Below are 25,419 nucleotides of genomic sequence, written 5' to 3'. Positions count from 1 at the left end.
CCATGAGGCAAAGGGTCAGACTGAGTTGCATATAGCCAGGTCTGAACTGGGGTGGCAGAGTGGGCTAAAGAATGGTGATGGATTAAACCCAGATCTTTTGACTGGGTGTGAGTTTTTGATTGGTTCAGATGCTCTGTCCATTACCACCCCCTTTTGTACCGCTTTTGGCCGCCATAAGTGTGGCAGGGTATGCTCAGACGTGAGTCCCTTGCTCACTTTGCCACTGGATTCAAGCAAGCCGGGCTGAAGACGGCTGTAATGCCAGAAACCGGTCCTCGGAAGCTTGTTTCCGGTCCAGGGAAGGCATGGCTTGGCAGTTCGGGCTGGACTGTTCCCATGAGGCACAGGGTCAGACTGATTTGCATATAGCCATGTCTGAACTGGGGTGGCAGAGTGGGCTAAAGAACGGTGATGGATTAAACCCAGATCTTTTGACTGGGTGTGAGTTTTTGATTGGTTCAGATGCTCCGTCCATTACCACCCCCTTTTGTACAGCTTTTGGCCGCCATAAGTGTGGCAGGGTATGCTCAGACGTGAGTCCCTTGCTCACTTTGCCACTGGATTCAAGCAAGCCGGGCTGAAGACGGCTGTAATGCCAGAAACCGTTCCTCGGAAGCTTGTTTCCGGTCCAGGGAAGGCATGGCTTGGCAGTTTGGGGTGGACTGTTCCCATGAGGCACAGGGTCAGACTGATTTGCATATAGCCATGTCTGAACTGGGGTGGCAGAGTGGGCTAAAGAACGGTGATGGATTAAACCCAGATCTTTTGACTGGGTGTGAGTCTTTGATTGGTACAGATGCTCTGTCCATTACCACCCCCTTTTGTACCGCATTATAAAGCCGGGCACCCCTAAAAATAAACAAGAAAAACAAAAGAAAAAGCTTCATGGCTCACTATAATAGTCACTACACTCCAGAGGAGAGCCCCATAATATACTGCGGGGCTGGATCATTTTGACAGCATTTTTAGTTATTTTTCCAGTTGTGGTGTTCCCAGGACGACTTAGTCAACACAAGCGACATCACTCCACAATGGATCTCAAGAGACTCCCAACCTAAGTTGGAGGGACTACAAAACATTCTCTACCCCAAAACTTTCCTTACATTTTCAAGCACTCCCAAGCTGTGTCCTCTGGGGGCCAGGAGTATAATTATATTCATTAATATGTGAAAGGCCTAAAGACGGCTAACAGCAGCACAGGAATTGAAGCGCTCTCTATGGGCCATGGATATGGTAGCAATGCAGTATAGTTATAATGTGACACTCTCTAGGGGCTACTTTTATAACTGCAGCTTGTTGGTTGAAAATGTATTAAAAATAATACCCAAACACAGGTTTTATTCATTATAAATACTTTGACGGTTCACATAATGACGATAATTACTGCTCACAATATATATGTTTTATTTGCCTTAATAAGCGCATTTATGAGCCAAGTCTCATAAAAGGACGCAATTCCTGGCTCTTCCACTGATCCCAGCAAAAAAAAAACAGCTCCTGGATACCATCACGGGTGATTAGCCGCGCTCTATAATTCAGAGTTGATTGACTGATTCATGCAGGAATATTATTTTTGACAATTGCATTTAAGTACACAATGCTGATTTTAACGTGGCTGCACAGCTGGAGTTTAGAACCTGATCCATACTTATCTGAACTTACCATTGGTTGATTCCAATGTCGCTCTAATTTACTTACTTCTCATTGGCCAGCACGTCGTCTGCTTTCACTTCCTGCTCCGCTTTTGCCGTCCATGCCGTCGCATGGAGCTTGGACACCTTCCGGTCACTGTCTACTGGCCAGTGTTCTTCCAGTGGCTACTTCAATCTGCATGTAAATTTCTTTTTTTTTTTTACGAGCACTCCATCTGCACACCTGCCCTCCTTCCACTTTTGGTTGTGTTTTTTCTTCTGTTAGCTATCTTAATAAGTTTTTCTATTCAGTGTTATGACAGAGTTACGGCCAGGCCTCTGCCATAGATCAATCTTAGATGGGAACCCCCAACTGGCCTACCTATTCCTGAAAGGGCAGCAATCATGGCAGAAGCTTCTATAAGCTCAGCAAATTCTGCGAACCATCACGGATAGGCTGCGCGGTTACATCTTCGGCAAGAAGGAAATCTGTAGCACCTATTTCACACCCTCTTCTGAATTATAAAGCACTCAGTCCGCGAGAGAAGCTGCTGCCACTTCAGGGCAGCTATTACTGGTGAGAGTCTCTTTACTGGTGTGCTCCCACCTCTGCCCAAGTGGGGCTTGGATACTCATCCCTGTCACTGCAGAAATTACCTGTGTTCAAGGCTTAGCTATGCTTTTGGTGAAAGCAGACCTTTGTTTGTGTTTTCAGTATGGTGGGGCGAATAAACCACCACTTTCACAGGGAGAGCCGAGCCAAGGTTCTGGATTGGCTCTAAAAGCTTGTTCAAATCTGTGAATCTGCTTGTTTTGTTTTCATTTGTGTGGCGCTGCAAATAACGAGACTCCATTAGAATGTGTACCTACACTCATTTTGTCGCATGTGAAACTATGAAAAGGTGGCGTAGTTCCATTGCCTGTGCCAGCGATTTAAATCTGTGAGAAGGGCATATATTTGACATTAGGTGATAATTTTACTGGGCTGTTCCAGAGGCTTTCTGCCAGTTGCAGTTTTTAAACAGCTGGAGGTTCTATTTTTTTGGCCCGAAGTAGGCACATTTCTGTAGCAGCTCGTTATTACATTCTGCTGCAATTACTTTGCAGGCATACACTCTTCAGAGCTGCACTTTTTTTGAACTATAAACAAATCTTTGGGATCGGATTTTTTTTTGCAAGTAGTCACTCACTGGTGTGTGAGGTAGCTTAGTGGGTTAACGCATCTGCTGCAGACATTTTTGTTTCATATGACATTCATAGGTTCATTCCCAGTGTAGCGTGGCCTAAGCCTGGTTTACACACGTTATGTTAGCATGGCTTATTAGGAAGTTTAGGTTTAAAGTATTTTATTTTTTAAAACAACACTTTGAGACAAACATACAGTGTACATGCGGTATCAGGTCCATGCGAGTAAGGCTGTGTCCCTTACGGAGTATCTGCTTAGTACAGTGCAATCATGGGATCATCAGTAGCGGTACCAAAGGATAGGCATCGTGGCGAAAATAACGCAACTATCCCTCCCCAAACTTCCCACCCAAACCCCCAACTCCCGGATCCCCAATCCCACCTGCCCCCCCTCCCCTCCCCTTCGTCCAGTGCGCAGATCCGTTCCTAGCCGTATACCTTGACGCCCATAGCGAGAGAGGCTAGACCCTCATCCCCTCAGTTGGCTGGGTCCGTGGAGCTCGTGAGTCGTAATAGGCGGAGATATTTGGGACAGGTGAGTTCCTTAAATTCAGTGAGCAGCAGAGAGTGGAACGGTTGTCATAAGTCGTTAAATTGCTCCACATCCCCTGCTACTGTGAGTGATAATTTCTCCATGCCTAGCACATGCCATAATCTATGTAGCCAGCCCGTGATGGAGGCTAATGAGGCGGTCCGCCAGTGTAGCAGGATGTTTGCACTGCAGAACCCAGCGCGATAGCTATCTGTCTGCCCCTGCGGGATCTGAGGGGATACATTAGACGGTTTGGGAGCCCCAACAGGATGTATGCAGGGAAGCGTGGCACTTCGGTATTAAAATTGGAATCAATTTCATCTAACACTTCTTTCCAATAGGGCCATAGGAGCGGGCAGTCCCACAGAATGTGTGTCAGTGTGCCCTGCTGCCCGCACCCCCTCCAGCATGTGTCGTCTTTGCTATGGTCCATTTCGTGAACCCGCTCCGGTGTGTAGTACCAGTATGTAGAGACCTTGGTCAGTGTTTCGGTGAGGCCCATGTGGTATGCCGAGTGCCGAGCCCTGTAAAATATCTGCTCCCATTCTTTATGGCTTAGTGTTCTGCCCAACTCCCGTTCCCAGCGCTCCCTCCCGGGGTTGTAATAGTGTGCGGAAAGTGGTTGTAGTAGCTTATAAAGATCGGTGATCAGTTTTGCATCAGAGGTGTGTGTCATGAGCCATCTCTCATAGGGGAGGAATTGTCTATCGGCCGATCCCCTAACATCTGTGTGCAGTGCCCAGTGTCGTGCTTGCATATAACGGAGCCTTTCAGACTCTGGGAGGGAAAACTCCTGTCTGAAGTGCGAGAAGGGGATGACTCCCTCAGGGCCGTACATGTGACACAGAGCGCGACAGCCGGCCGCTCTCCAGTGGGTAAAAGCCCCCCTCTCCATCCCCAGAGTAAAGTCCGGGTTGTCCACCAATGGTGTGAGTGGGGATGGGAAGGAAGTGAGGTTGTGCTTAATATTAGTGGCATCCCAGACCCGCAACGGAACTCTGGTGACAAATGAGGCGTAGAGATTCGCGGGGCGATGAGTCCGGCGCAGGAATGGCACCTCCTGCAGGGGCCGTCCCGCCACCGCCTGATCCTGAAAGAGCCAGTGCTTATCCGACTCCCATCTACTCCATTCCACGAGGTAACGCAGTTGTGCTGTTTAAAGTATTTGCGCAGGTCCAGTATCCCCAGCCCCCCGGCCTCAGGGGCTAACATGGAGAGTGCCCTGCGCATTCTGGGCTTCTTGCCCTGCCAGATAAAGCGTGAGAGATCTGTTTGTGTCTGTTGAATCCACCCAACTGGCGGCTGGAGCGGCAAGGCCCGAAACAGATAAAGAACCTGGGGGAGGACCGTCATTTTGACAGCAGCTATCCTGCCTAGCCAGGAAAGAGTGATGCGGTTCCAGCGCCCGAGCTCCTCCCGGATCTTTTTGCCCAATGCGGCATAATTAGCCTTCACCATGGCAGGCAAGGTGGGGGCCAGTAGGAGTCCTAAATATGGCACCAGATCCGATGACCAGAGTATGGGGAACAGGCATTGTAGGTGAGATCTGGTGGCAGGCGCAAGGGAGATGTCCAAAGCAACAGATTTCCCCATATTCATTTTAAAACCTGCGGCAGCAGCAAAGAGATCCAGCTCTTCAATGCATGCCGGGAGGGCAGTTCGGGATTTATCTAAAGATAGTATAACGTCATCCGCATAAAGGCTGATGGTATGAGTAAAGCCCCCAAACCGTATCCCAGTCGCCGCCGGGTTGGTGCGCACCCGCTGGGCGAATGGTTCCATATAAAGCGCGAAGAGCAGGGGCGAAAGCGGACATCCCAGCCGAGTACCTCTCTTGATGTTAAAACTACTCTAACTATACCCGTTCACCCGCACTACCGCCGTCGGCAGAGTGTAGCAATTAAGGATCATGGAGCGAAACTTGTCTCCTACGCTCGCCTTCAGCAAGACTCGTTCGATATAAGGCCAATGCACTCGGTCAAACGCCTTCTCGGGGTCCACCGCCAGCATCATTCTCTCCCCCGGGATCCGGGAAGCCTTCTCTAGAAGGTGGACAATCCTTTTGGTGTTATCCACAGTTTGTCGCCCTGGAACAAATCCCGCCTGGTCCGGGTCTATAAGTCCCGGTAGGAGGGGGCCCAAACGCGCCGCAAGGATCCCCGTGTACAGTTTTAAATCCACATTCAAAAGGGAGATCGGCCTATAAGAGCAGCATTGCGTCCGATCCTTCCCGGGCTTGGGAATAACTGTGAGGGAGGCTCGCAGGAGATCAGGCGGAATGGCCCCTGGAGTAGCGAACGAGTTGAATAGGCGGGTAAGGAGCGGAGCCAACGTCGTGCAAAACGTTTTATAAAAAAGCCAAGTATAACCATCCGGTCCCGGGGCCTTGCCGTGCTTAAGTTTGGCGATGGCAGAGATCACTTCCTCTATCCGAATGTCCCGTTCTAGGTGTTCTGACTGCAAGGGGTCTAGGGAGGGGAGGGCGACCGCATCTAAGTATGCTGACGTCGCGGTATCATCTGGTGGGTCTCCCGTATATAGTTCTGCGTAAAACCTACGGAACGTATCGGCTATATCGGCGTCCTCCGTGACCGTCACCCCAGCGGAGTCAGAGATCTTTCACTTGCCGGTTCTGATGCGCCACTCGGAGCTTATTAGCCAGCAGTCGACCGCAGCGGTCCCCCCCCCCCCCCCGGTGTAATAGGCATGGCGCAAGCGAAGCGCGGCATATTCCGCCCGATCGAGATCTAGGGCTGCCAGTAGTTTCCTGGCCCCCTTAAGTTGCTTCCAGATCTTGGGGGCCCCCGTCCGGCGGTGCATCTGTTCGAGCTCGCGGACCCGCAGGGTAAGTTCCTCCCTCTTAATCTGGCGTTCTTTATTTTCAGCAGAGGAGATGGCTAAAAATTCCCCCCGGAGGACTGCCTTCAAGGCTGCCCACTGCGTTGCTAGGGAAGTATCGGGATTGTCGTTATGGGACAAGTACTCCCGTATGGCACCCTCGATGCGGTCAACAACTACCTTCCTGTGTAGCAGGGTATCGCGAAGGCGCCATATTTTCGGAGGGTGAGATACCGGCGGAAGACACAGCGTGGCGGAGACCGGGGCATGGTCTGATAAGGATAGCACTCCCATGTCCGACTCCGAGACCAAGGCCCGTACCGGAGTCGTGACCAGAAGATGGTCCAGTCTCGCGTAAGTCTTGTGGGCGTGAGAGTAATATGAATACCCCCTATAGGCGGGATGCATATGACGCCAGAGATCGTGTAGGTCCACCTCCGACAATTGCATCCTACACCCGGCTGAGAACTCCCCGACCTGCGGGGAGCGTTGCGCGGATCTATCCAGGGCAGAGTCAAAGACCAGATTAAAGTCTCCTCCGATAATAACATGTCTATCCTGCGAAGCTGTAATATCCTCCAACGCCGATCGCAAAAAGCGCTCTTGTTGTTCATTAGGGCTATACAAGGACCAGACTGTGAAAGCGACTCCTCCGATCTTAAACCGGTAGGCTAGCAGCCGGCCTTTGTGCTCTGCGTGTTTGTGAAGGATTTCTCCCCTGAAGTGTCTAGCTACCAAGATTGCCACCCCCGCAGTCTTAGTGTTACTGGAAGAGAAGAATTGTGTCGGGAATTTGTGTGAGCGCAGTCTGTGGGTGTCTTGGGAAAGTAGGTGTGTCTCTTGAAGGAGACAAATGTCTGCCCGTGTGTTTGCTAGGAGAGTTAGGACTGCCCGCCTCTTAACCGGGTTGTTGAGGCCCCTGACATTGAGAGTCACTATCTTAAAAGTCCCAGGAGGCATAGGGAAAGGTGTAGATAAAAGCGTAACATCCTTTGCTGGGTGAAACAAGGTTCCTGCATGCCACGAACAGCGTTCGGGTCATTAGAGCGCACTGGACGATCCCTCCCCCTCCCTCCAACTCCCCAACCCCTACCCAAAACACCCCCTCCCCACCAACCCTCCCTCACCAACCAAACACTCAAAACATCACGCTACCCCTCCCCTCCCCCCCCTCCCCGAGCCCCACTCAAATCCAGAGAACATCATAGTCCCAGTCCGGTCCTCGAAGGACGAGTCTGTGGTAAGGTACTAAAGTGGGCGTCCGACCACCACACCCCCGGCCGCCACCCCCACCCCGCGTAGCCCCCAAACCTGCAGTGCGAAGAAGGCTGTGTGGATCTCCCCCCGGAGACATCTTAAGCCGTCAGCGCCGCCCCTGTCATGACAGTGTCTCCGGCCGCCTCTCGCAGCGCATCGTCCCTGCCAGCCCGGATGGTGGGCGAGTCTGGTCTAGCAGAGGAGGCCGAGGATCGGCGGTCAGGGACTCTCTGCCAGCCGTCCCTTGTGATACGCCTGCGACGTGGCGTAGGAGCGTCTTCATCCGTCGCGATGATCCCCAGCACTTCACAGGTGTCCTAAAGGGATCGAAGTTGATATAGGACGCCGTTCCATCGAAAGATGAGCGGGAAGGGGTGCCCCCAGGAGTACTGCACGTCATGGGACCTCAAAAAGTCTGTTGCTATTTTAAACGCTCTACGTTTCTGAAGCGTGATCATCGACAAGTCCTGATAGAGAGCGACCGGGTGCCCCTGGTCTTGCAGCGATTGCCGTTTCCGTGCCTCACGAAGGATTCGCTCCTTGAGCGGAAAGTCCGGCAGGAATGCCAGTACGTCAGGCGGGGGCGCCGAGGCCCGGCGCGTCGCGCCCACTCTGTGTGCCCTGTCAATCCTTATAGGGAAGTCCTCCGGCCCACCCAATATCTCCTGAAACAGTCCCTGCAGATAGCTGGCAACGTCTTCCCCCTCTTCCCTGGACGTCACTCCCCGGACCCGGATGTTGTTCCGGCGGGACCGGTTTTCAAGGTCTTCGTTATGTGCATGGAGGTCCAGCTGTTGTTCCCATAAGCGCAGCACCTCCTGTTGCAGGTGTCCGATCTCCTCATCCCTGGAGTGTCCGGAATCTTCCATGGCCGTCACTCGTTCGCCCAGGCTATCGACCTCTCTCCGCACCTCCCGGACTTCTCCGGCCACCTCCTGTTTCAGCGTCTGAAAATCCTCTCGAAGGGAACTGAAGAGCGATTCTAGGAAGGACCTGGTGACCGGTGGCTCTCTATCCCCTGCATCCAGCGAGCCGGTCGAGGGGCCAGGAGAGTGCTGCCCCTTGTCGTGTTTCGCCATGTTCCTGTTCATCATTTCCGGCAATGTCCGTTCCCCTTTCTTGACCCCTCTATTGCTGGCCATTGCTGAAGTGGGCACCTCTTGAGCAGAACCTTTATGTCCTCCGGCGTCCTTCGGCAGTCCACAGTGCGAAGTGGGGGCTGCCAGTCGCCCTCCTTGGCACCAACCCCCGCTACGTTCCCAGGTGCAGTCGTTATGTGGCAGCCACCAGTAGTGGCACTCCAGTCCCGTAGGGGGCCAACCTGTCCTGCGCGGCGCTGTTCCGCGCCCCTCCGGGACCTCAGACCACTGGTGCTGTAGTTAGGGCTACTATGTCCGTTTGGCCCCCGCTGCTGCCCGGCAAGATCCCCACTGGATTCCCCGCGAAGCACCGACCTGTCCGCGAGTTTCGGACAGTCGTCTTCGCTGTCGGGGGTGATTACTCATGCACAAGTCTCTAGCGTGCGGCGTGGCCAGAGCTCCTCCAGACCCCCAGTATCGGAGGTCTCTGCCCTCCTACCTCAAGCCTCGGTGGTCTCTCTGATAACCTGCCTGGGGTCTTCAGTCAGGCCCAGGTCTCCTCGGCCCCTCAGGCAGCTTCTCCCTCGTGATGCACCAGGAGGGGGGGGGGCGACAGCTTCTCACCCGCGTCTCTCCCGCTCAGCAGATCAAGTCCTGGGGCCCAGGATCCGCAGCTCGCCACATCTCCCTGCCACCGAGGACCCAGCCCAGTCCACGGGGGTTCTCTACATCTCTCCGTGGTGTGGCGCAGGCAGGCCGCTCCCTCGGACGCGCCGCGACGAGCCCGTATTCTCCGGGCCGGCTCGAGCGCGGGGCAGCTCCTGTCTCCGGTCGCCGAGCATTCGTGCCCCAAGGCGCTCGTCCACCACTGCTCGTCCAGCGAATTCCGGCCCTCTAACTGCTCTCCTCCTGCGGCCGCGGGGATCGGCTCGTGCCAGCCGCAGGCCGCGCCTCTGGCCCTGCACCTCCGGTCTTGCACCCTGCTCCCTCGTCGGCTGCGTCACTCGGGGCCTTCTGCCAGCCCCCTCCGTATTAGCCCCCGGCTCGGGGTTCTGCTAGCGTTGCACTCGCCCAGCCGCGGCGGTTGCCGTACTCCGGCCTTTCGCAGCCTGGGTCGCAAGGCCTCCTCTCCTCCCTGAAGGCGTCTGCCGCAGGCCCCTCCTCCGCACCGCTCTCCGCTCGGCCTCCGGTGCTTCTCCGCCGCACCTACGACGTCTAGCCGGGTTTTCTAGCAAGTCAAGGGTGCTCCGTAGTCTCGGCTATCGTTAGGGCCATAGATCGGGGGGAGATCCATGCGATAACGAGGCTTAGGGGCTCAAGGTCGGGAGAGCTCACGCGGGGTGCGACTCCTCACTCCGCCATCTTGGCCACGCCCCCTTATTAGGCAGTTTAAACGCCATTTTACCTTTTGCCGCTTTTGCACACGACACTGCATATAGTTGTTTTTGTAAGTTAGGCTTCGTGAATGTCTGCACATGAGAAAAGGCTTGTTTTTGACATCCCTAGACTTACATCGTGCCCCTAGTCTGCACAGTGAGTGCTGAAGCCATCAAGGTTATCATAACATGGTAGCTGTTGTTTGAAATAATCGGCTAACGTTTTTAGACACAACAAAAGGCAGCTGTGAGCCAACTGAGATTCTGGCGCCTTTATTATTGCACAGTTGCCATGATTTCACACCTTGGAAGATTTTCCTTTTACAGGGATGCAGAGAGCTTTTGCTGATCCCGATGTGATATACTCTTTCTGAGCAGAGAGGTAATGGGGTCCCCCATACAAGCCTAAGAGACCTTCTATAGCTTATAAACATAGTTCCTATTTAGGGAGGGTGTTATAACTAGGCACTATACGACCTGTTTTCACCATCATTGTAATATGATTTCTCCCTTTGTGTTTTATAGAATAGCAACAATGTTGACCACATTATTTTTAACCATATGTCTGAGGTGAGTTTCTGGTATCACTGATGTCCTGGGTCTCTCTGCACAGTTCTGTGTAGGAGCAGGATCCTTGCAACACCAGATTTGCCCTTTTCTCTTTAAAAGATGGTGGAAAATAAACTAAGTTTAACTGGTAAATAGCAGTTCTGGTTTGTGCGCATTTTTGGTGTGCCGCGCAGCATCCACCCTTTCCACTGCCTCATTCCAAAATTTGAAAAACAGCAATCCTTTTGAAGGAAGGATGAGTTTCAGAGTTTGTTCACCCCGATGCTTTAGGCATTTTCAAGGTTTTATAAGAATTGTTGCACCGTATAAATTTTTCAGTAAGGGCTTCATTGTTAGGTTTTGCCTGCACAGCGCTTGTTTAATCTTATTTGCCTGTTTGCTTTTGAAAACGCGATGGTATACAAGGCCCCGCACAAAAAATGAATCTACCCTATCTTGACGTGCCTGCAAGAACACATATTGACAGGCTGCTTTTCTTTTTGATTTCTTGGCCAGTGCCTAAGATCCTCTCAATGGGTTTCGATGGAATTCACAACTTTGCATCGCTTAACAATTCCCTTTATATTCCAGAAAGATATAAACCTGGCTTTCACAACATCACCCGAAGGTACAGATCGACTTTATATAACCACAAGATAGTGCACAATATATTGACCCTCTCAAAAAACATATAACACTTTTACAGAGTTTCTTTACCTTATATTGCACAACTGCTCACCAACTTCAAACTTACCAAAAAAACTAATTATTATTAATCACATTAGAGTTAAGGGTGGATAGGGGTTTTTGAGTATTAAGGGTGTTTTGGGGGTTTAGGGTATGTAGAATATTTGGGTGGCATAGGTATTATTAGAATGTGTAGGGGTTTTTGTGAGGCAAGGGTATTTTCAGGGTTCAAGGTGGGTAAGGGTTTTTGGATGGCAAGGGTATTTTTAGGGTTTAGGGTGGGTAAGGGTAATTGGGTGGCCATGTTATTTTTAGGATGTGGGGGTTGAGTTTAGGTGTTGGGGGCCAATAAAGTAAGATGGACTTTATACTTACCAGAAAAATACTTACCACACATGATTTTGTTGCAAAATTATGCCTGGTAAAGGCAAATGTGGTAAAGACTAATGTTTTGTAATGGATGCGTTGTAAAGGCATGCGTGGTAATGACATGCATGGTACCGTTATACAACCCACCTAAAGGTAGGGCTTCATAATGACTCATTTTTTTCCTCATATTTTTTCACAACCTCTACAGTTCCCTTGACAGGAATTTGTCTAGAAAGGAAATCAGCAGTATATTAATTTTCTCCACCAATTTCCTTCAGCCAAACCTTCAGGCTGCGAATTCCAAATTTTGTGGGCTTCAAGAGTTGAGGGGATGTTCAATTTTCCACAAGATAATGCATGCTGCTAAAGCTGATCTAAGAGGACCACGTGACCTACAAGTCTGTGGACACGCCATGCTGCAGTCAAAGGCTGGTCACTGTCCAGCTACCACATACACAGCACTCATAAAACAGGCCAATATTATTGTTTAGATTAGATGGCAGACTAGACTATGCATCTGCTCCTGGAAGATTTAATATTTAAGTCAGACTGCATTTCTGCTGCTTACATCAGCATGGTCATAAAAGTTAAAATTGGATTCCTTACGAATCAAGAAACTATTCCAGAATGATGGCACCTAAATCTAAATATGAGAAAGACAAACATACCCAGGTCCAAAGTTATTGCATAGTATGCTTACAGAAATATTAAAGGCTGGACAACCCTCTGACAAATAGTCAGAATTCTTTAATGTAAATGTTTTATCATAATAATTGAAACACTAACCTTTAAAATCAAACTAAGAAAAATGGCAGGGAAAATGTTTAATATGGATAGTACCAACTGAAAGTAACATTGTTTTCAATGTGTCTATTATACTAAATTTAAAAGGAAAAATGGCTAAGGCTACTTTTAGAAAAATAGGTAGTGAAGAACTGTTAAGATAACTATTACATTTCTAAGAATAATGTCAAGTTGAGAGCGCAGCGTGATCAAGTGCGATGGATAATTACTTCACTAAGTAATTATCCAGACACTGGAAGTCAGAGATAGGACAACAGGCGTTTTAAACAACGTCTATATGTTTTCGATTGGCTAATACTAAAAGGAAAATACTGATTATTTATTTAATTAGTGCTTAGACAAGGACAGTCTCATAAGCCAGGCGATTTGCAATCCATTTTCATATGATTATATAGTGCTCAATGCATTATGTTAGAATTATTAGATTCAAATAATTATAACACACTTCACCAATTGAATTCTGCCAGCACTCAATAAGATTGGGATGACCTTAGAAAAGCTTGTCCTTGTATAGTGGGCACTGAGGAGTGAAGAGTGGCGGAGTGACCCCCTAGAGCACACCCATAACAAGCAGGGTGCTACTGCAGCTTATGGTAGTGTGCAACAAGTAACTGTGGACACTCATTTTAGTTTACATGCAGTGGCTGCTCCTCCGCAATGGCGGAGGAGCGTCGCCCCCCCCCTACCAGCAGACAAGCTAATCGCAAAATACTTAGCTTTGTCCTGAGATTTGCGAATGCTCCTCTGAAAGGGCCACCCATTTTCACGTCGGGGGGGGGGGGGATGCGAACAACAGCACTACAGGAGAGCGAGAAGGAGTGTTGGGCACTTCTATCAGACCGGCCATCTTAGGACGGCCAAACCGTCATGTGCACGGACATCTCTCCAATCCAGCTGTGTTGCTGGACGGGAAGACAAGCAGGCACAGGCTCTCAGCTCCCTATGGAGCGCAAACCAAGCCTGCTCTGCCCAATCATGGGTATGAGAGCAGCATCCAGACACTGCTCTCATGGGAATGAGGCCGGGAGCCTCAGCCTGTGGCCATAAGACCAGAAGAGCTGAGACCAGAAGAATGGCAGACACGCTTCCCCCTGCGCTGCCGCACCACATTTCCCTGACACCAGCTGCTACTGTTTTCAATAATCTATTTCCATGATCAATGATAAACTGTGAGTCTTAGTGGAATTAATGCACTGGAGTTGGGAGGCACACAGAGGAATGCAATAGTACAATAACCACTAAAGCCAGACAAAGACATGCACTGCGGAGGTAAGGACGAATGCAAGACACTAGGGCTCTAAACACCAATGCATAATTGAGAACTGAAAGAAAATAATTAAGAAAATGCAATTTACAGAACAATGAGACCACAGCACATTTTAGTACACTTAGGGAATCAAAACAACTGTAATGAACCTGAAACATGAAGGCAATGCACCTGGAAGGAAGGTCTTCTCCCATGGTAGGGATACACATTTTGTCTTGTTACATTTACCTCATTATTAGTACATACCATCCAGACTGTGCTGCGACAGAAGATGTTGCGTACTGAAGGACATCAATCTAGTACTACAAAGATAAAGATTGCCTATTCTGCTGGAGTTTAACCTCAGGTATATTATAAACCAAAGAAAACACATTTTACCATGTAATATCACCATTTCACCATTGTCAGAAATAGTTTCTTGCTTAAGGGTGTTCGTGTTTTCCTGTAAACATTCCTTTTGTTCCTCAGAAAAATGGATGATTGTATGAGGCACCTAAAAAAAGAAAAAACTGGACTCAATTCAGGGTGTTGCAAACACAGTTCGTTTTCAATCCCAGCACATAATGAGAGCAGAGATACTACAATTGAATATTCTCTAGCTTCTTAATCACATCAGATTGTGCCACACCAATGCTTACTGATTGTTTTGTATCACAATTACCTCTTCGTAATCCTACTAAGTCACAGAAGTCTGCTGTCCGGAAATCCTCAAGGTTGAAGCCAGATTCTACGTCCGTAGCATTATGCTCAACTCGTAGATTCCCGAGTGCTGTTTGTCCTTCTCTGCGGAACGGTCTCCGCGTGTCAGTTTCCGCCCATGGTGCGAGGTCATCGCACCATGGGTGGTAACTGGCACGCAGAGGCCGCAGATTCATTCGCGTACCTCATTCAGAAGACGGAGACCGCTCCGCAAAGAAGGACAAACAGCACTCGGGAATCTCCGAGTTGAGCATAATGCTACGGACGTAGCAGGGCATCGCTAGAGTCCGTTTTGGAAATTAAAAATACAAGAGCCAGTTATCTTTCCTCACAGCTAGAACCCGGCTGGGTCCTCACGTGAGTCCTTTAAATTCCTTTCACCACTTTGGGTCAGGCCACTCTCGCTTTAGCTGCGCATATGACATCAGATGTCCCCACACTTACAGTCCTGAAGAGACCCCTCATACATAGTGGGTCGAAACGTAGTCGGCAACCTTACAGATCAGACCAAACTACAGCCAGTGTAATCACACACTTAGGCTGTCGATAAATTAATGAATTGAATGGTCGATCTCTGTTTTCATGAAAACCACACATTGCACATTGTAAATAGTCACAAATGTTCTTTGTTTTCATGTTTCACTTGGGGGCACAATGGACATAGTGTAGCGCTTTTTGAATGTAAGAAAGTGTTTTATACTATTGAACTGTAAATATATTAAATCATCCAAGATCCAAACTGTGTAGACTGTCCCTTCTGCCCTCTGATGTTAATAGGGTCTTTACAAAACCCATTGCGCTAACTTAGTATCATAACTGTGTATGTATTAGCCACTAGAACCACTGTCTCTTTATATAAACCCAATACCCTGGTTCCTAGCGAGTAGGGTTCCCCCTGTCCTTAGTTGTGACTTAGTCCCTGCACTGGCGCCGGTTTGTCTGCCCAGAGCCAATGCACGCACCCTTGCACCATTGTCCAAGGATGCCTGCGTTGCATGCAGGATTGTTTTTGTGCAGGAAGAGACACCTTCCTGCACAAAACAATCCTGAGGCATAGACCTCTTTCTACATAGAAAGAGGATGTAACGGGGAAAAAAAGATATTTCCCCTGGTGACACCTCCCCTGAGAAGGCGTATTTTTTTGAAGTAGTACCAGATCTATCACTTTTGGTAAATCTGGGAATGCGTAAAAAAACAGGGGAGTTGTGTGGGAACTATGTACTATGACGAAGACTCCATCTCTAAAATCCTCTCCACCTTAAACCCGAATAATCACTTTAATGACCCTCTACCTTCCAACTGTCTCACTGCTGCCACCCAATCCATTGTTCCCAGCTGGACTGCAATAATCAACGCCTCTCTACAACAGGGATCGATTCCCGACTCTTTAAAAGCGGGCCAAGTACTCCCCATTAAAAAAAAAACATCGCTGGATCCTGCCTCTCCTGACAACTTTAGACCTATCTTCAATATCCCTCTTCTAGCCAAAGTGTTAGAGAAGTGTGCTCAACAGCAACTAATTCAACACATCAACAACTTCGACTTACTCGATGACTTCCAATCTGGATTCAGACCAGGACACAGCACTGAAACGAACATGCTCCACATCGTGGACGACGCCCTCCAACCACTTGACCAAGGCAAAACCTCTCCTAATCCTCCTTGACCTATCCTCGGCCTTCGACACGGTCAACCATGAAAAACTACTCGAACGCCTCAAACTCAGGATGGGCTTGGATGGCTTTGTTCTAGAATGGTTCAGGTCCTTCCTCCACAACCGGTCACAGAGATTCCTAATAAACGATAATCTATCAGCTCCCTCCCCGGTCACGGTTGGAGTCCCTCAAGGATCAACCCTGTCCCCCACCCTCTTTAATCTTTATTTAGAGCCGCTTATCGAAGTACTACGCAGCGTTAACATCTCCTACCATATGTACGCGGACGACACCGATATATACATCAAAATTTCATCACTAGAGGAGATCCTCTCCCTGAATGAGGCCATGAAACTGACCGTCCAATGGCTCGCCTCTAACCAACTCAAACTCAATGCAAAGAAAACCGAATTTCTCCTAATCTCCCCTACAAAAGCCAACCCAGAGATTCAGATGTGGATCAAGGCTCTTACAGCCCTAAACTGCCCACCGACTATCGTGGACTCGGCCAAAACTGTGGGAATAATCCTCGACTGCAACCTGAACATCCGGGACCACATTAACTCGATGGATAAATCAGCCAGGTTCCACTTGAGCTACCTATGGAAGCTGAAACCCTTCATCGATGCCCCCGAGCTAAAAATGGCAGTGCAAGCACTAGTCATCTCTAGGCTGGAATATGGCTGTTCCACCCTCTCGGGTTTACCCAAGATCTCCCTGGCACCTTTAAAATCCTGCTTCAACGCGGCCGCCAGACTACTTACCGGCACTAGGAAATTCTACCACATCTCTCAACATCTGAAAGCATTGAACTGGCACCCCATAGAGGCCAGAATACAGCTGAAACTGGCTTGCATTACACACAAAGCTCAATACGTGTACTCCCCTGCTTATCTTGCTCAGAAACTAGTGTTATCTGGAGGTAGCAGAAACTCCTGTTCCGCCAGTGACCTCTTGCTCCAACCTGCCCGTTTTTAAAAGAAAAAAACCTACAATCGAGCTTTCTCAGGGGCCGCACCAAGAATTTGGAACTCTCTCCCACCAACCATCAGAAAAATGCCTTCTCTGGCACACTTCAAAAAGGAGGCCAAAACTTTCCTCATGGGAAAATTCCTCTCCTAATCTCTGCCTTCAACCACCACAGAGAGCCTGACTAAGCTGAGACCATTGCCTGGTCCTCATACTGTTTAACTGCATCTGTTGCCACACACACGTATCCCTCTTTCCCCTATGTGCCCAGCTTCCCTGCCCACTCCTATCGTTTCGTATACTTCTGTATGTCTATGCCTTTTTGTTCACATCTGTAAACTTTATTTTTGTAAACCTTGTAATGCGTTCCGATACTCTCACGGGTTAAGTTCGCGCTCTATAAAACACTAAAAATAAATACAAATTACATAAATAAAAATACCCATGGAACGCCTTCCCAGGACAGAGTAACGCAACCCAGTGATTTGCATCGCATTACTCCAGAATTATGAAGTCACTAAGGGCCACACAAGGTGGACTTGTGTGGCTTCATCAATCACATTTTGGGCTTACGTCAAACTTGCACCACGTTACGTGGTGTAAGCGCAAAGTAACCCTTTTCATATGCCAATCCGTGCTTTCCCCTGAATCCCATCTGGTAACAGCAGTCTAAATTGTCTGCTTAGTACATTCTGTCCCTTTTCTATCAAATCCGTAAGCGCAATATGTCTGGTTGAGAAATACATATTGCGAGCTTACTCACTGGTTGTCTTTATTTTCACTCATTTGCTTGCTTAAGACGATGGCTTGCTATCCTCTTCTTGTGTTTTTTACCCCCCGGAAACAAAGCCACCTTTTGACTGGCCGACATCTTGTTCCACTGCTCACATTTAGAAAACAACTTTTTTCATGCAGCACGCCACGAGAGTTCACGTTTTCTAGCGCACTGAAGAGCAGACTTGAAGGGTTTTGTCAGCTCCTTCATTAAGCATATTGCATGAAAGTACATGCTTTAGCCTACAAATTCTTTTGATGCGCTCCTGGATGATTTCTTCTGCTGTACTTTCTCAGCAGGAATCTCAGGCAGAAAGTATACTTAGCATCGCACACTTCCTAGAGGCCCATAAATAAGCTCCCTGAGTTATTACAGAGGAGCCAATACATGAATCCTGTGAAGAGTAAATTATGGCTTGGGAATCATACAGTATGATACTTCCTTATTCTTTTTACATTTTTCTTAGGGTTTCCAGAATGAAAAATAAAGCATGCGATTTATAAAGACTAAAACCTTGATTTCAATTTACAGTTTTGAGGTACTATAAGTTATGTGCTTGCTTTTATCCCGTTATTTTGAAATATTTTTTTAATAATAAACTACAGGCAAACACTGGCATAGAGCTTGCATTCTAAAGGCAAGCCCCATCTGCTTTGCAAAGCTTGTTTATACTAGGAAGCAGATTTTTGCTATTATTCCAAAATCAGAAAGTAACGTAAATCAGTTTGTGTGGCCATGATCTACTTGGACATTTGATCTATGTAGTTCAACTCTCTTATACCCCTCTGAGTGGTAAATATTAGGAATTCGTTGATCAATACACCTAATCTGCATCAGAGTGTACAGATAGCAATGAATAAGTGCTCAGGAGAAAATGTTATTTATAATCGCAAACACGCTTTTTGGTGGCTGCTCTGCTTAACAGCAGATTCCTCACCTTATGAATACCCACAGGCACCAGACAGGATTAAGAGAATTTTCTTTGGCAATTCCCTTGAACATCGGTAGGGGGCATCATGCGGCTCCCTGTCTGATCCATCCCACCCTGGATTTGGCGTCCAGCCCCTACTTAGTCACCGCCTCCGCAAGCTGACGTCAGTCTCTTTCCATCAGACGTGGAGCCTTAGTAATCAGATTGCACCAGTGCGCACATCTCGAAGATGGAATATTATTAACATGGACTAGGAGTATCCATTACACAGAACAGGGAGGAGGGCAGGGTGGTGAAGAATCTGCTTTTAGACAGAGTCACCAAAAAAAAGCGTTACCAAAAGTTAGTAACTTTCTTCTGATGAATACTTCTAACTGCAGATTCCAAACCTTATGACTAGATGCCTGAGCAGGTCCTCCCCATCTGGTGGGTTTCTGGAATGGTTCTGACCTGGAAATCCTGTAGGAAAAATCAGGTAAAGTGTCCGCCCCGCCATACCGGTCTATCCAGGCTGAAGTGCTCTGTAAACATATGAACTAACTCCAACGATGTCCAAGACTGGCACACCGTGCACCAGTGCAGAGCTAGCAGCCTTTGCTCTGGTATAATGAACACAGGCTTTCAGGGGCTCTTTCTTGGCCAATCCATGGAAGATTTTGATGCACAAGGCAATCCATCTCTAGATGGATTGCCCTTCTCTTTTGTACAGCTTTTCTTTTCCTCGCCCCACAGAACCCCACAAAGAGCTGATCGTCTACTGAATGGTTTTTTGGTACAATCAGAGTAAAAACTCAGACCTCTCTGAATTTAGGCAATCAAGTCTCTCTTCCTCCTTACATGGATCAGGTGGTTCTTAGGAAGCTGGTAGGGTAATGAACTTTCTAATGTGGAAAGGTGTGACAACATTCAGGAGGAATGTTGCTAATGTCCTGATAAATGGTTTTTACAGGAAGAAAGTGGTATGTCGTTGCTGGTCAGACAGTGCTTACTGTTCACTTACGCAACAAGCTAATGCTATCACGATGAGGAACACTGTCTTTAAGGCGTGAGTAATGAAGGAGGGCAGCTTTACATTGGCTCGAATAAAGTGCACTTGAGAAAAGGGAGAACCAGACTGAGGTTGCCCCTAGGCATGACAAAAAGTATTGGCAGAAACATTTGGTCCCTTTACAAAGTACATGAGAACAGGTGATTTCAATAAAGATGGGTGATATGGTAAATGTAAAAATGCTGAAACAGACGATAAATAACCTTAACTGTCACCACAGCAAGGCCTTGAAGGGCTAAGGATAAATAAAAGTCTAAAATGTCAGAAAGCTGTGCCCATAAAAGATGGATATTTTAGGAAGAACACCAGAAGACAAACTTCTTCCAGCGTCCTACAAATATTGTTTCAGTCAAGGGATGCCTTGCTGCCAATATGACACTCACTTTTTGGAAGGGACATCGAAAGCCATCAGCTGCCACCACTCGACCTCGAAGCATATAGGTGTAGGTTGTGTTGGCTTTTTGGAGGACCCTTCCCAGCGGCTGCGACAGGGGTCCTCCTGAAGGAGCTGTTGGTCAGGAGGGCAGACATTTCTGGTATCCCTCTCTCCTCGCCCAGTCCTGAGCTACTAGGATGACTTAGGCCTAGTCGTTCCTGATCTTCTAGAGAACTTTGAGCAGCAGAGGCAGTCTCATGAATGTATACAGGAATACCAAATCCCAATCCAAGCACAAGGCATTTCAGAGTAAGAACTCCCTTTGGAAGTCCAACATGAAAAAGCATGGACACTGCATATTCTTTGCGGTGACCCAAAGATCGAGTCAGGGGTCCTCTCTTTGCTGGATGACACCTTGCACCACCCCTGAGTGCACTCACCTTTCGTGATCTAGTAGATAATGACAGCAGTTTGTCTACTCTGGCATTTAAAGATCCTGCCAAGTGCTGCATGACCAGGTCAATTTATCTAATTCCAGAGGCGCAAAACTTCCTCACACAAGACCCTACGCGACCCGGTTTGTTAACTATGCATCTGTCATTACCGTTTGATTTGGGTGGGTACTTCCACCAGTTTAACTGAAGTCCAGCAGCCACTACTGCAGATATTTAGCAGTCTCCTCTGACACCTAGATGGAATTCGAATAGCTTTGCTGGTGCTGATCCTACTGAGACTTAAGATCCCACAGTCCGAATCACATGTTGCACCTGATGTGGTCCATAAGAAGAACGCAGGGGGCCAAGAATCTGCCGAGCTGCTCTCACTGAGACCCAGGCCAAGGACTGAAACACTGGGATCATAACCCAAACATCATGGACTTGTTGAGGTGGAGGAGAAGCTCACAAAAGTGACATGCTCAGGTTAGTTCTAATGAAGGAGAGCCTCTGTGAAGAAGTCAAGTGAGATTTTGGAACGTTAATGGAAAACCTTAGTGATGTCAAACGGCTGGTCATTATCTGGCAGCGGCTCACAAATTTCTGAGGCGAGCCCGCCTTCAGAAGTCCGACATTGACTCATGAGAAAAACTGGTATTCCTAACCTCTGGAAGTGGGCAAGGACCATTTGAGGAACACTGGTAAGGCCAAAAGGGAGCAATGAGAACTGAAAGTGCTGACGGCCTACCTGAAACCGCAGGTAACGTCTGTGGGACTGCAGGACAGGGATGTGGAAATAAGCATCCTGCAGATCTAACACCACCATTTCAGTCTCCTGGATCTAAGGCAGACAGAACTTACACCCAAGCTACCATTTTGAACTTGAGGAAGAAGTTCAGAGGGTAAAAGATTGACATCAAGAGATCTGCCACATTACTGATTACTATGTCTGAAATAATAATAACTATCTCTTTAGTTCTGGAAGAAAATCAAAGAAACGTTTCACACTCAGAAAGCAGCTCATTTACTCACATTGACGTTTCAGAAGCAGAAATCCAAACAAGAATTGCAAACACTTTGAATAGGATGTGAGCAGTACAGTAACAGATTTACTCATTTGTGAAGAAACTGTCCAAACAGTGAGAAACCTTTCACACTTGCCAAGGGGCAGTGCCATACTGAAAACCTAATTGCAACTCCCTCAGTAGTGTCCGCCATTGAACCAAGACCAAGGCGTGTATCAACTGCACAGCACACTTGCTGAAATAAATGCACCAAGACCCGTGTGAAGAAACAAGACATGGTTGATGGGATATCAGAAATAACTTGTGATTCCTCTACATTGCGCAGATGACTCAAAAGACACTGGCACTCAATTATGCTGAAATAATCTCCCTAGGGTCCTGAAAAGGGAGCTGTAACAAATGACTCTGAAGAGTGGGGAGGCATAGGTGGGTCTGTAAGGAATCTGCAGCTAGTCTCTAGCCATACCATCCTGGGAGTGGGCTGAGGACAATTTCTTGCACTGAAAAGTTCTACAGGACCAAACAGGCAACGTGCCGGTCCCAGCGGACCTGAATGTCCAGGCAGTAGTGTTTGGCAAACGAGTGCAAAGATGCCCCCGTTGCTGCCTGACAGATGTCCAGTACTGGGATGCCCCGAGTCAATGCCATGGTCGAAGCCTTCCTCCTGATGGAATGGGCTATTAAGCCCTCAGGGGGCTGCTTCTTTGTCAGGGCATAGAACATCTTAATGCAGAGAAGGACCTAGAAAGAAATGGTCTGTTTCTGCACTGCCTGACCTTTGTTAGCTCCCACATACCCCACAAAGAGTTGGTCATCTACCCGGAACTCTTTTGTGAGGTCAAGGTAGAACGACAACGCTCTTTTCTGGGTCCAGATGAAGGAGACGCTCCTCTCCTTTAGAGGGATGCGGGGGAGCACAACAGGAAAACAGCCTGATTGATTAATCCAGATGAAATGGGGTCACCACCTTCGGCAAGAATGAAGGTCACCACCTTCGGCAAGAATGAAGCCCGGGTGCGAAGCACCACTTTATGGGCAAAGAGCATCATATAGGGATGCTCGGATGACGATGTCTGCAAATCACTCACGGTCCGGGCAGATGTTATTGCCACTAGAAAGGCTGTCTTGATGGTAAGCAGCCGGAGGGGACAATTAGGCAACGGCTCATAATGAGAAATATGAGAACCAAATTAAGGTGCCACTGAGGCATGACAAACGGCATCGGTGGAAACATATGTACAAGCCCTTTCGAGAATCTATATACAATAGGAGATTTAAACAAATAGGTTGGCATGGCAGCTGCAAAACAGCAAACGGAGCAGAAAGATAACCCTTGAGGGTACACCACACAGAGCCGTGCTGTGCAAAGGTAAGAATGAAAAGAGGATCAATAAACATGGCAGGCATATACCGCCGCAGTGGAGGTTCTCCTGGCTGCCAAAATAACCTCACATACTTCAGGAGAGAGGTCAATAGCTATCAACTGTTGTTGCTCAATCTCCACGCATAGAGGCAAAGAATTGACAGGTTCGCGTGGAGGGCCCTCCCCTACTGTTGCAACAGAAGATCTTCCCAAAGGGGCAGCCTAATGGGAGGATCGATGCTCATTTTCAGAAGCCCTGGATTCCAGACTCTCCTTGCCCAGTCCTGAGACACAAGAATGACTTGGGCCCGGTTGTTCTTGATCTTCTTGAGAACCCTGGGCAGAAGTGGTATGGGCGGAAAGGCGTACAGTAGGCCTGAGCTACACCCGGGACGAGAAGCATCGCCGAGCGATGGCCTCCTTGGAAACTGCAACGCACAAAACTGCGGACATTGCGCGTTCTCTTCAGAGGTTAACAGATCTAACCAAGTCTCTCTCCACTGCTGAAAGAGCCCTTGCACCACCTTCGACTGGAGATGCTCTAGGTGATCCGCTAGGCATCGATGGTTGAGTTCGTCCCCCCCCTGGCGTTTAGAGAACCCGTCAGGTGTTGAACCACCAGGGTTATGCCTTACTGTCCAGCCATGTCCAGAGACGCAGGGTCTCCTGACAAAGGAGCCATATCCCCACCCGCCTTCTTTGTTGCAGTACTACCTGGTGGTGGTGTTGTCCGTGAACACCTGCACTAACTTCCCCTTGAACAGAGCGAGGAAAAGCTTTCAATGCAAAACAGATAGCTCAAAGCTCCAACAAATTGATGTGGAGCCCCTACTCCGCCTGAGACAAGTGTCACCTGATCTCCACCTCTCCCAGGTGGCTGCCCCACCTCTGAAGTGATGCACCTGTCACTACTGTGTGATCTGGTTGGGGAAGGGAGAGGGGTCTGCTTCTGACCCCAGAGCACTTTGTCAACCACCACTGAAGGTCCTTTGCAGTTCCTTCTGAGATCTGGACCATGTCGGAGAGATTCCACTGATGCTGCACCCACTGGAATTTCAGGTCCCACCCCAGAGCCCGCATATGCCACCTGGTGTATTTTACCAACAGGATACAGGAGCCCATGAGGACCAGAAGCCTCATAGTCAATATCACAGAAATCCAGGATAGAGGCTGAAATATTGGTATCATAACTTGAATTTCCTGGGCTTGCTGCTTGGGAGAATAAGCCGGAAACTGCACTGTGTCTAGAACATCTCCGATGAAAGGGAGCATCTGGGAAGTAGTCAGGTGTGACTTTGGCACATCTATAGAGAACCCCAGCGAATGCAGAAGGTACGCCGTTGTCTGGAGGTGGAGTCAATAGCCTGGAGTGAAGACACTTTCAACAGCTATTCGTTGAAGTAGGGGGAAGCCTGAAATCACTAACCTGCGCAGATGAGCTGCAACCATCGCCATCACCTTGGTGAACACCCAAGGGCCGTCGGTAAGGTAAAAAAGGAGCAGTGTAAACTGAAAATGCTTGTGGCCTACCTTGAACCGCAGGTAACGTCTGTGGCCTGTAGGATGGGGATGCAAAAATATGCATCCAACAAGTCCAACGCTACAAGCCAGTCTCCTTGGCCTAGAGCAGACAAGACACGATCCAACTTGAGCATCTTGAACCTCTTCTTTTTGAGGAAGTGATTGACAGTCAGAAAATCTAAAATGGGCCGTAACCCTTTGTTCTTCTTCGGAATCAGAAAATAGTGGAAAGAGTAACCACTGCCTTCTTCTGAATTCGGGACCCTCTCTATAACCTACTTGGCTAGAAGAGCAGCGACCTCCTCTTGGAGTAAAGTTAAATGATCCTTTGCAAGCCGTTCTTGAAGTCGCGAAACAGGAGGAGGAAAAGAAAGGAAAGGCAGAGAATAGCCCTCCTAATTTCTCTGCAAAAACCACTTGTCCGATGTTATGGACCTCCAGTGGAGAGGATGATGATGGATTCTCCCTCCAACTGGAGTAGCATAGTCTTGAAAAGTCAGACCAGGAGTGCTTAGAGGTGGAGGCTGCCAAGGGCTGGGTAGCAGACGACTTCTGGCTTACATTCAGAATGAGCCACGTCCATGTCCTTGCACAACTTGGGAAGTCTGCGCAGGATGGTGGCTGGAATACAGATGGAAAAACCAAAGGAAATGATGGACTGAGTGTTGACAATACAAGCACTCACCCCCAGTCAACTGATCTGGGTTTAATCCATCACCGTTCTTTAGCCCACTCTGCCACCCCAGTTCAGACATCGCCATATGCAAATCAGTCTGACACTGTGCCTCATGGGAACAGTCCAGCCCGAACTGCCAAGCCATGCCTTCCCTGGACCGGAAACAAGCTACCGAGGACCGGTTTCTGGCATTTCAGCCGTCTTCAGCTCGGCTTGCTTGAATCCAGTGGCAAAGTGAGCAAGGGACTCACGTCTGAGCATACCCTGCCAACTTATGGCGAACGAAGAAAAACCAAAGGAAATGATGGACGGAGCGTTGACAATACAAGCACTCACCCTGAGTCAACTGATCTGGGTTTAATCCATCACCGTT

The 25,419-nt window shown here is 48.5% G+C and overlaps 1 protein-coding gene across 1 annotated transcript in view; it reads right to left on the bottom strand.

The window, feature by feature from the left end:
• LOC144820832 (uncharacterized) overlaps positions 1-25,419 on the bottom strand; it is a 933,795-nt gene that overhangs the window by 106,502 nt on the left and 801,874 nt on the right. Inside the window, exon 25 of the mRNA XM_078677961.1 lies at positions 13,953-14,067. Within this exon, the coding sequence (XP_078534087.1) occupies positions 13,953-14,067 (115 nt within the window). The remainder of the gene's footprint in view (positions 1-13,952; positions 14,068-25,419) is intronic.

This window comes from Lissotriton helveticus, chromosome 1_1 (assembly GCF_964261635.1).
Source record: "Lissotriton helveticus chromosome 1_1, aLisHel1.1, whole genome shotgun sequence".
Taxonomy (NCBI): domain Eukaryota; kingdom Metazoa; phylum Chordata; class Amphibia; order Caudata; family Salamandridae; genus Lissotriton; species Lissotriton helveticus.
The sequence above is the reverse complement of the archived record's forward strand: the minus strand, read 5'-3'. Positions and strand labels throughout refer to the sequence as shown.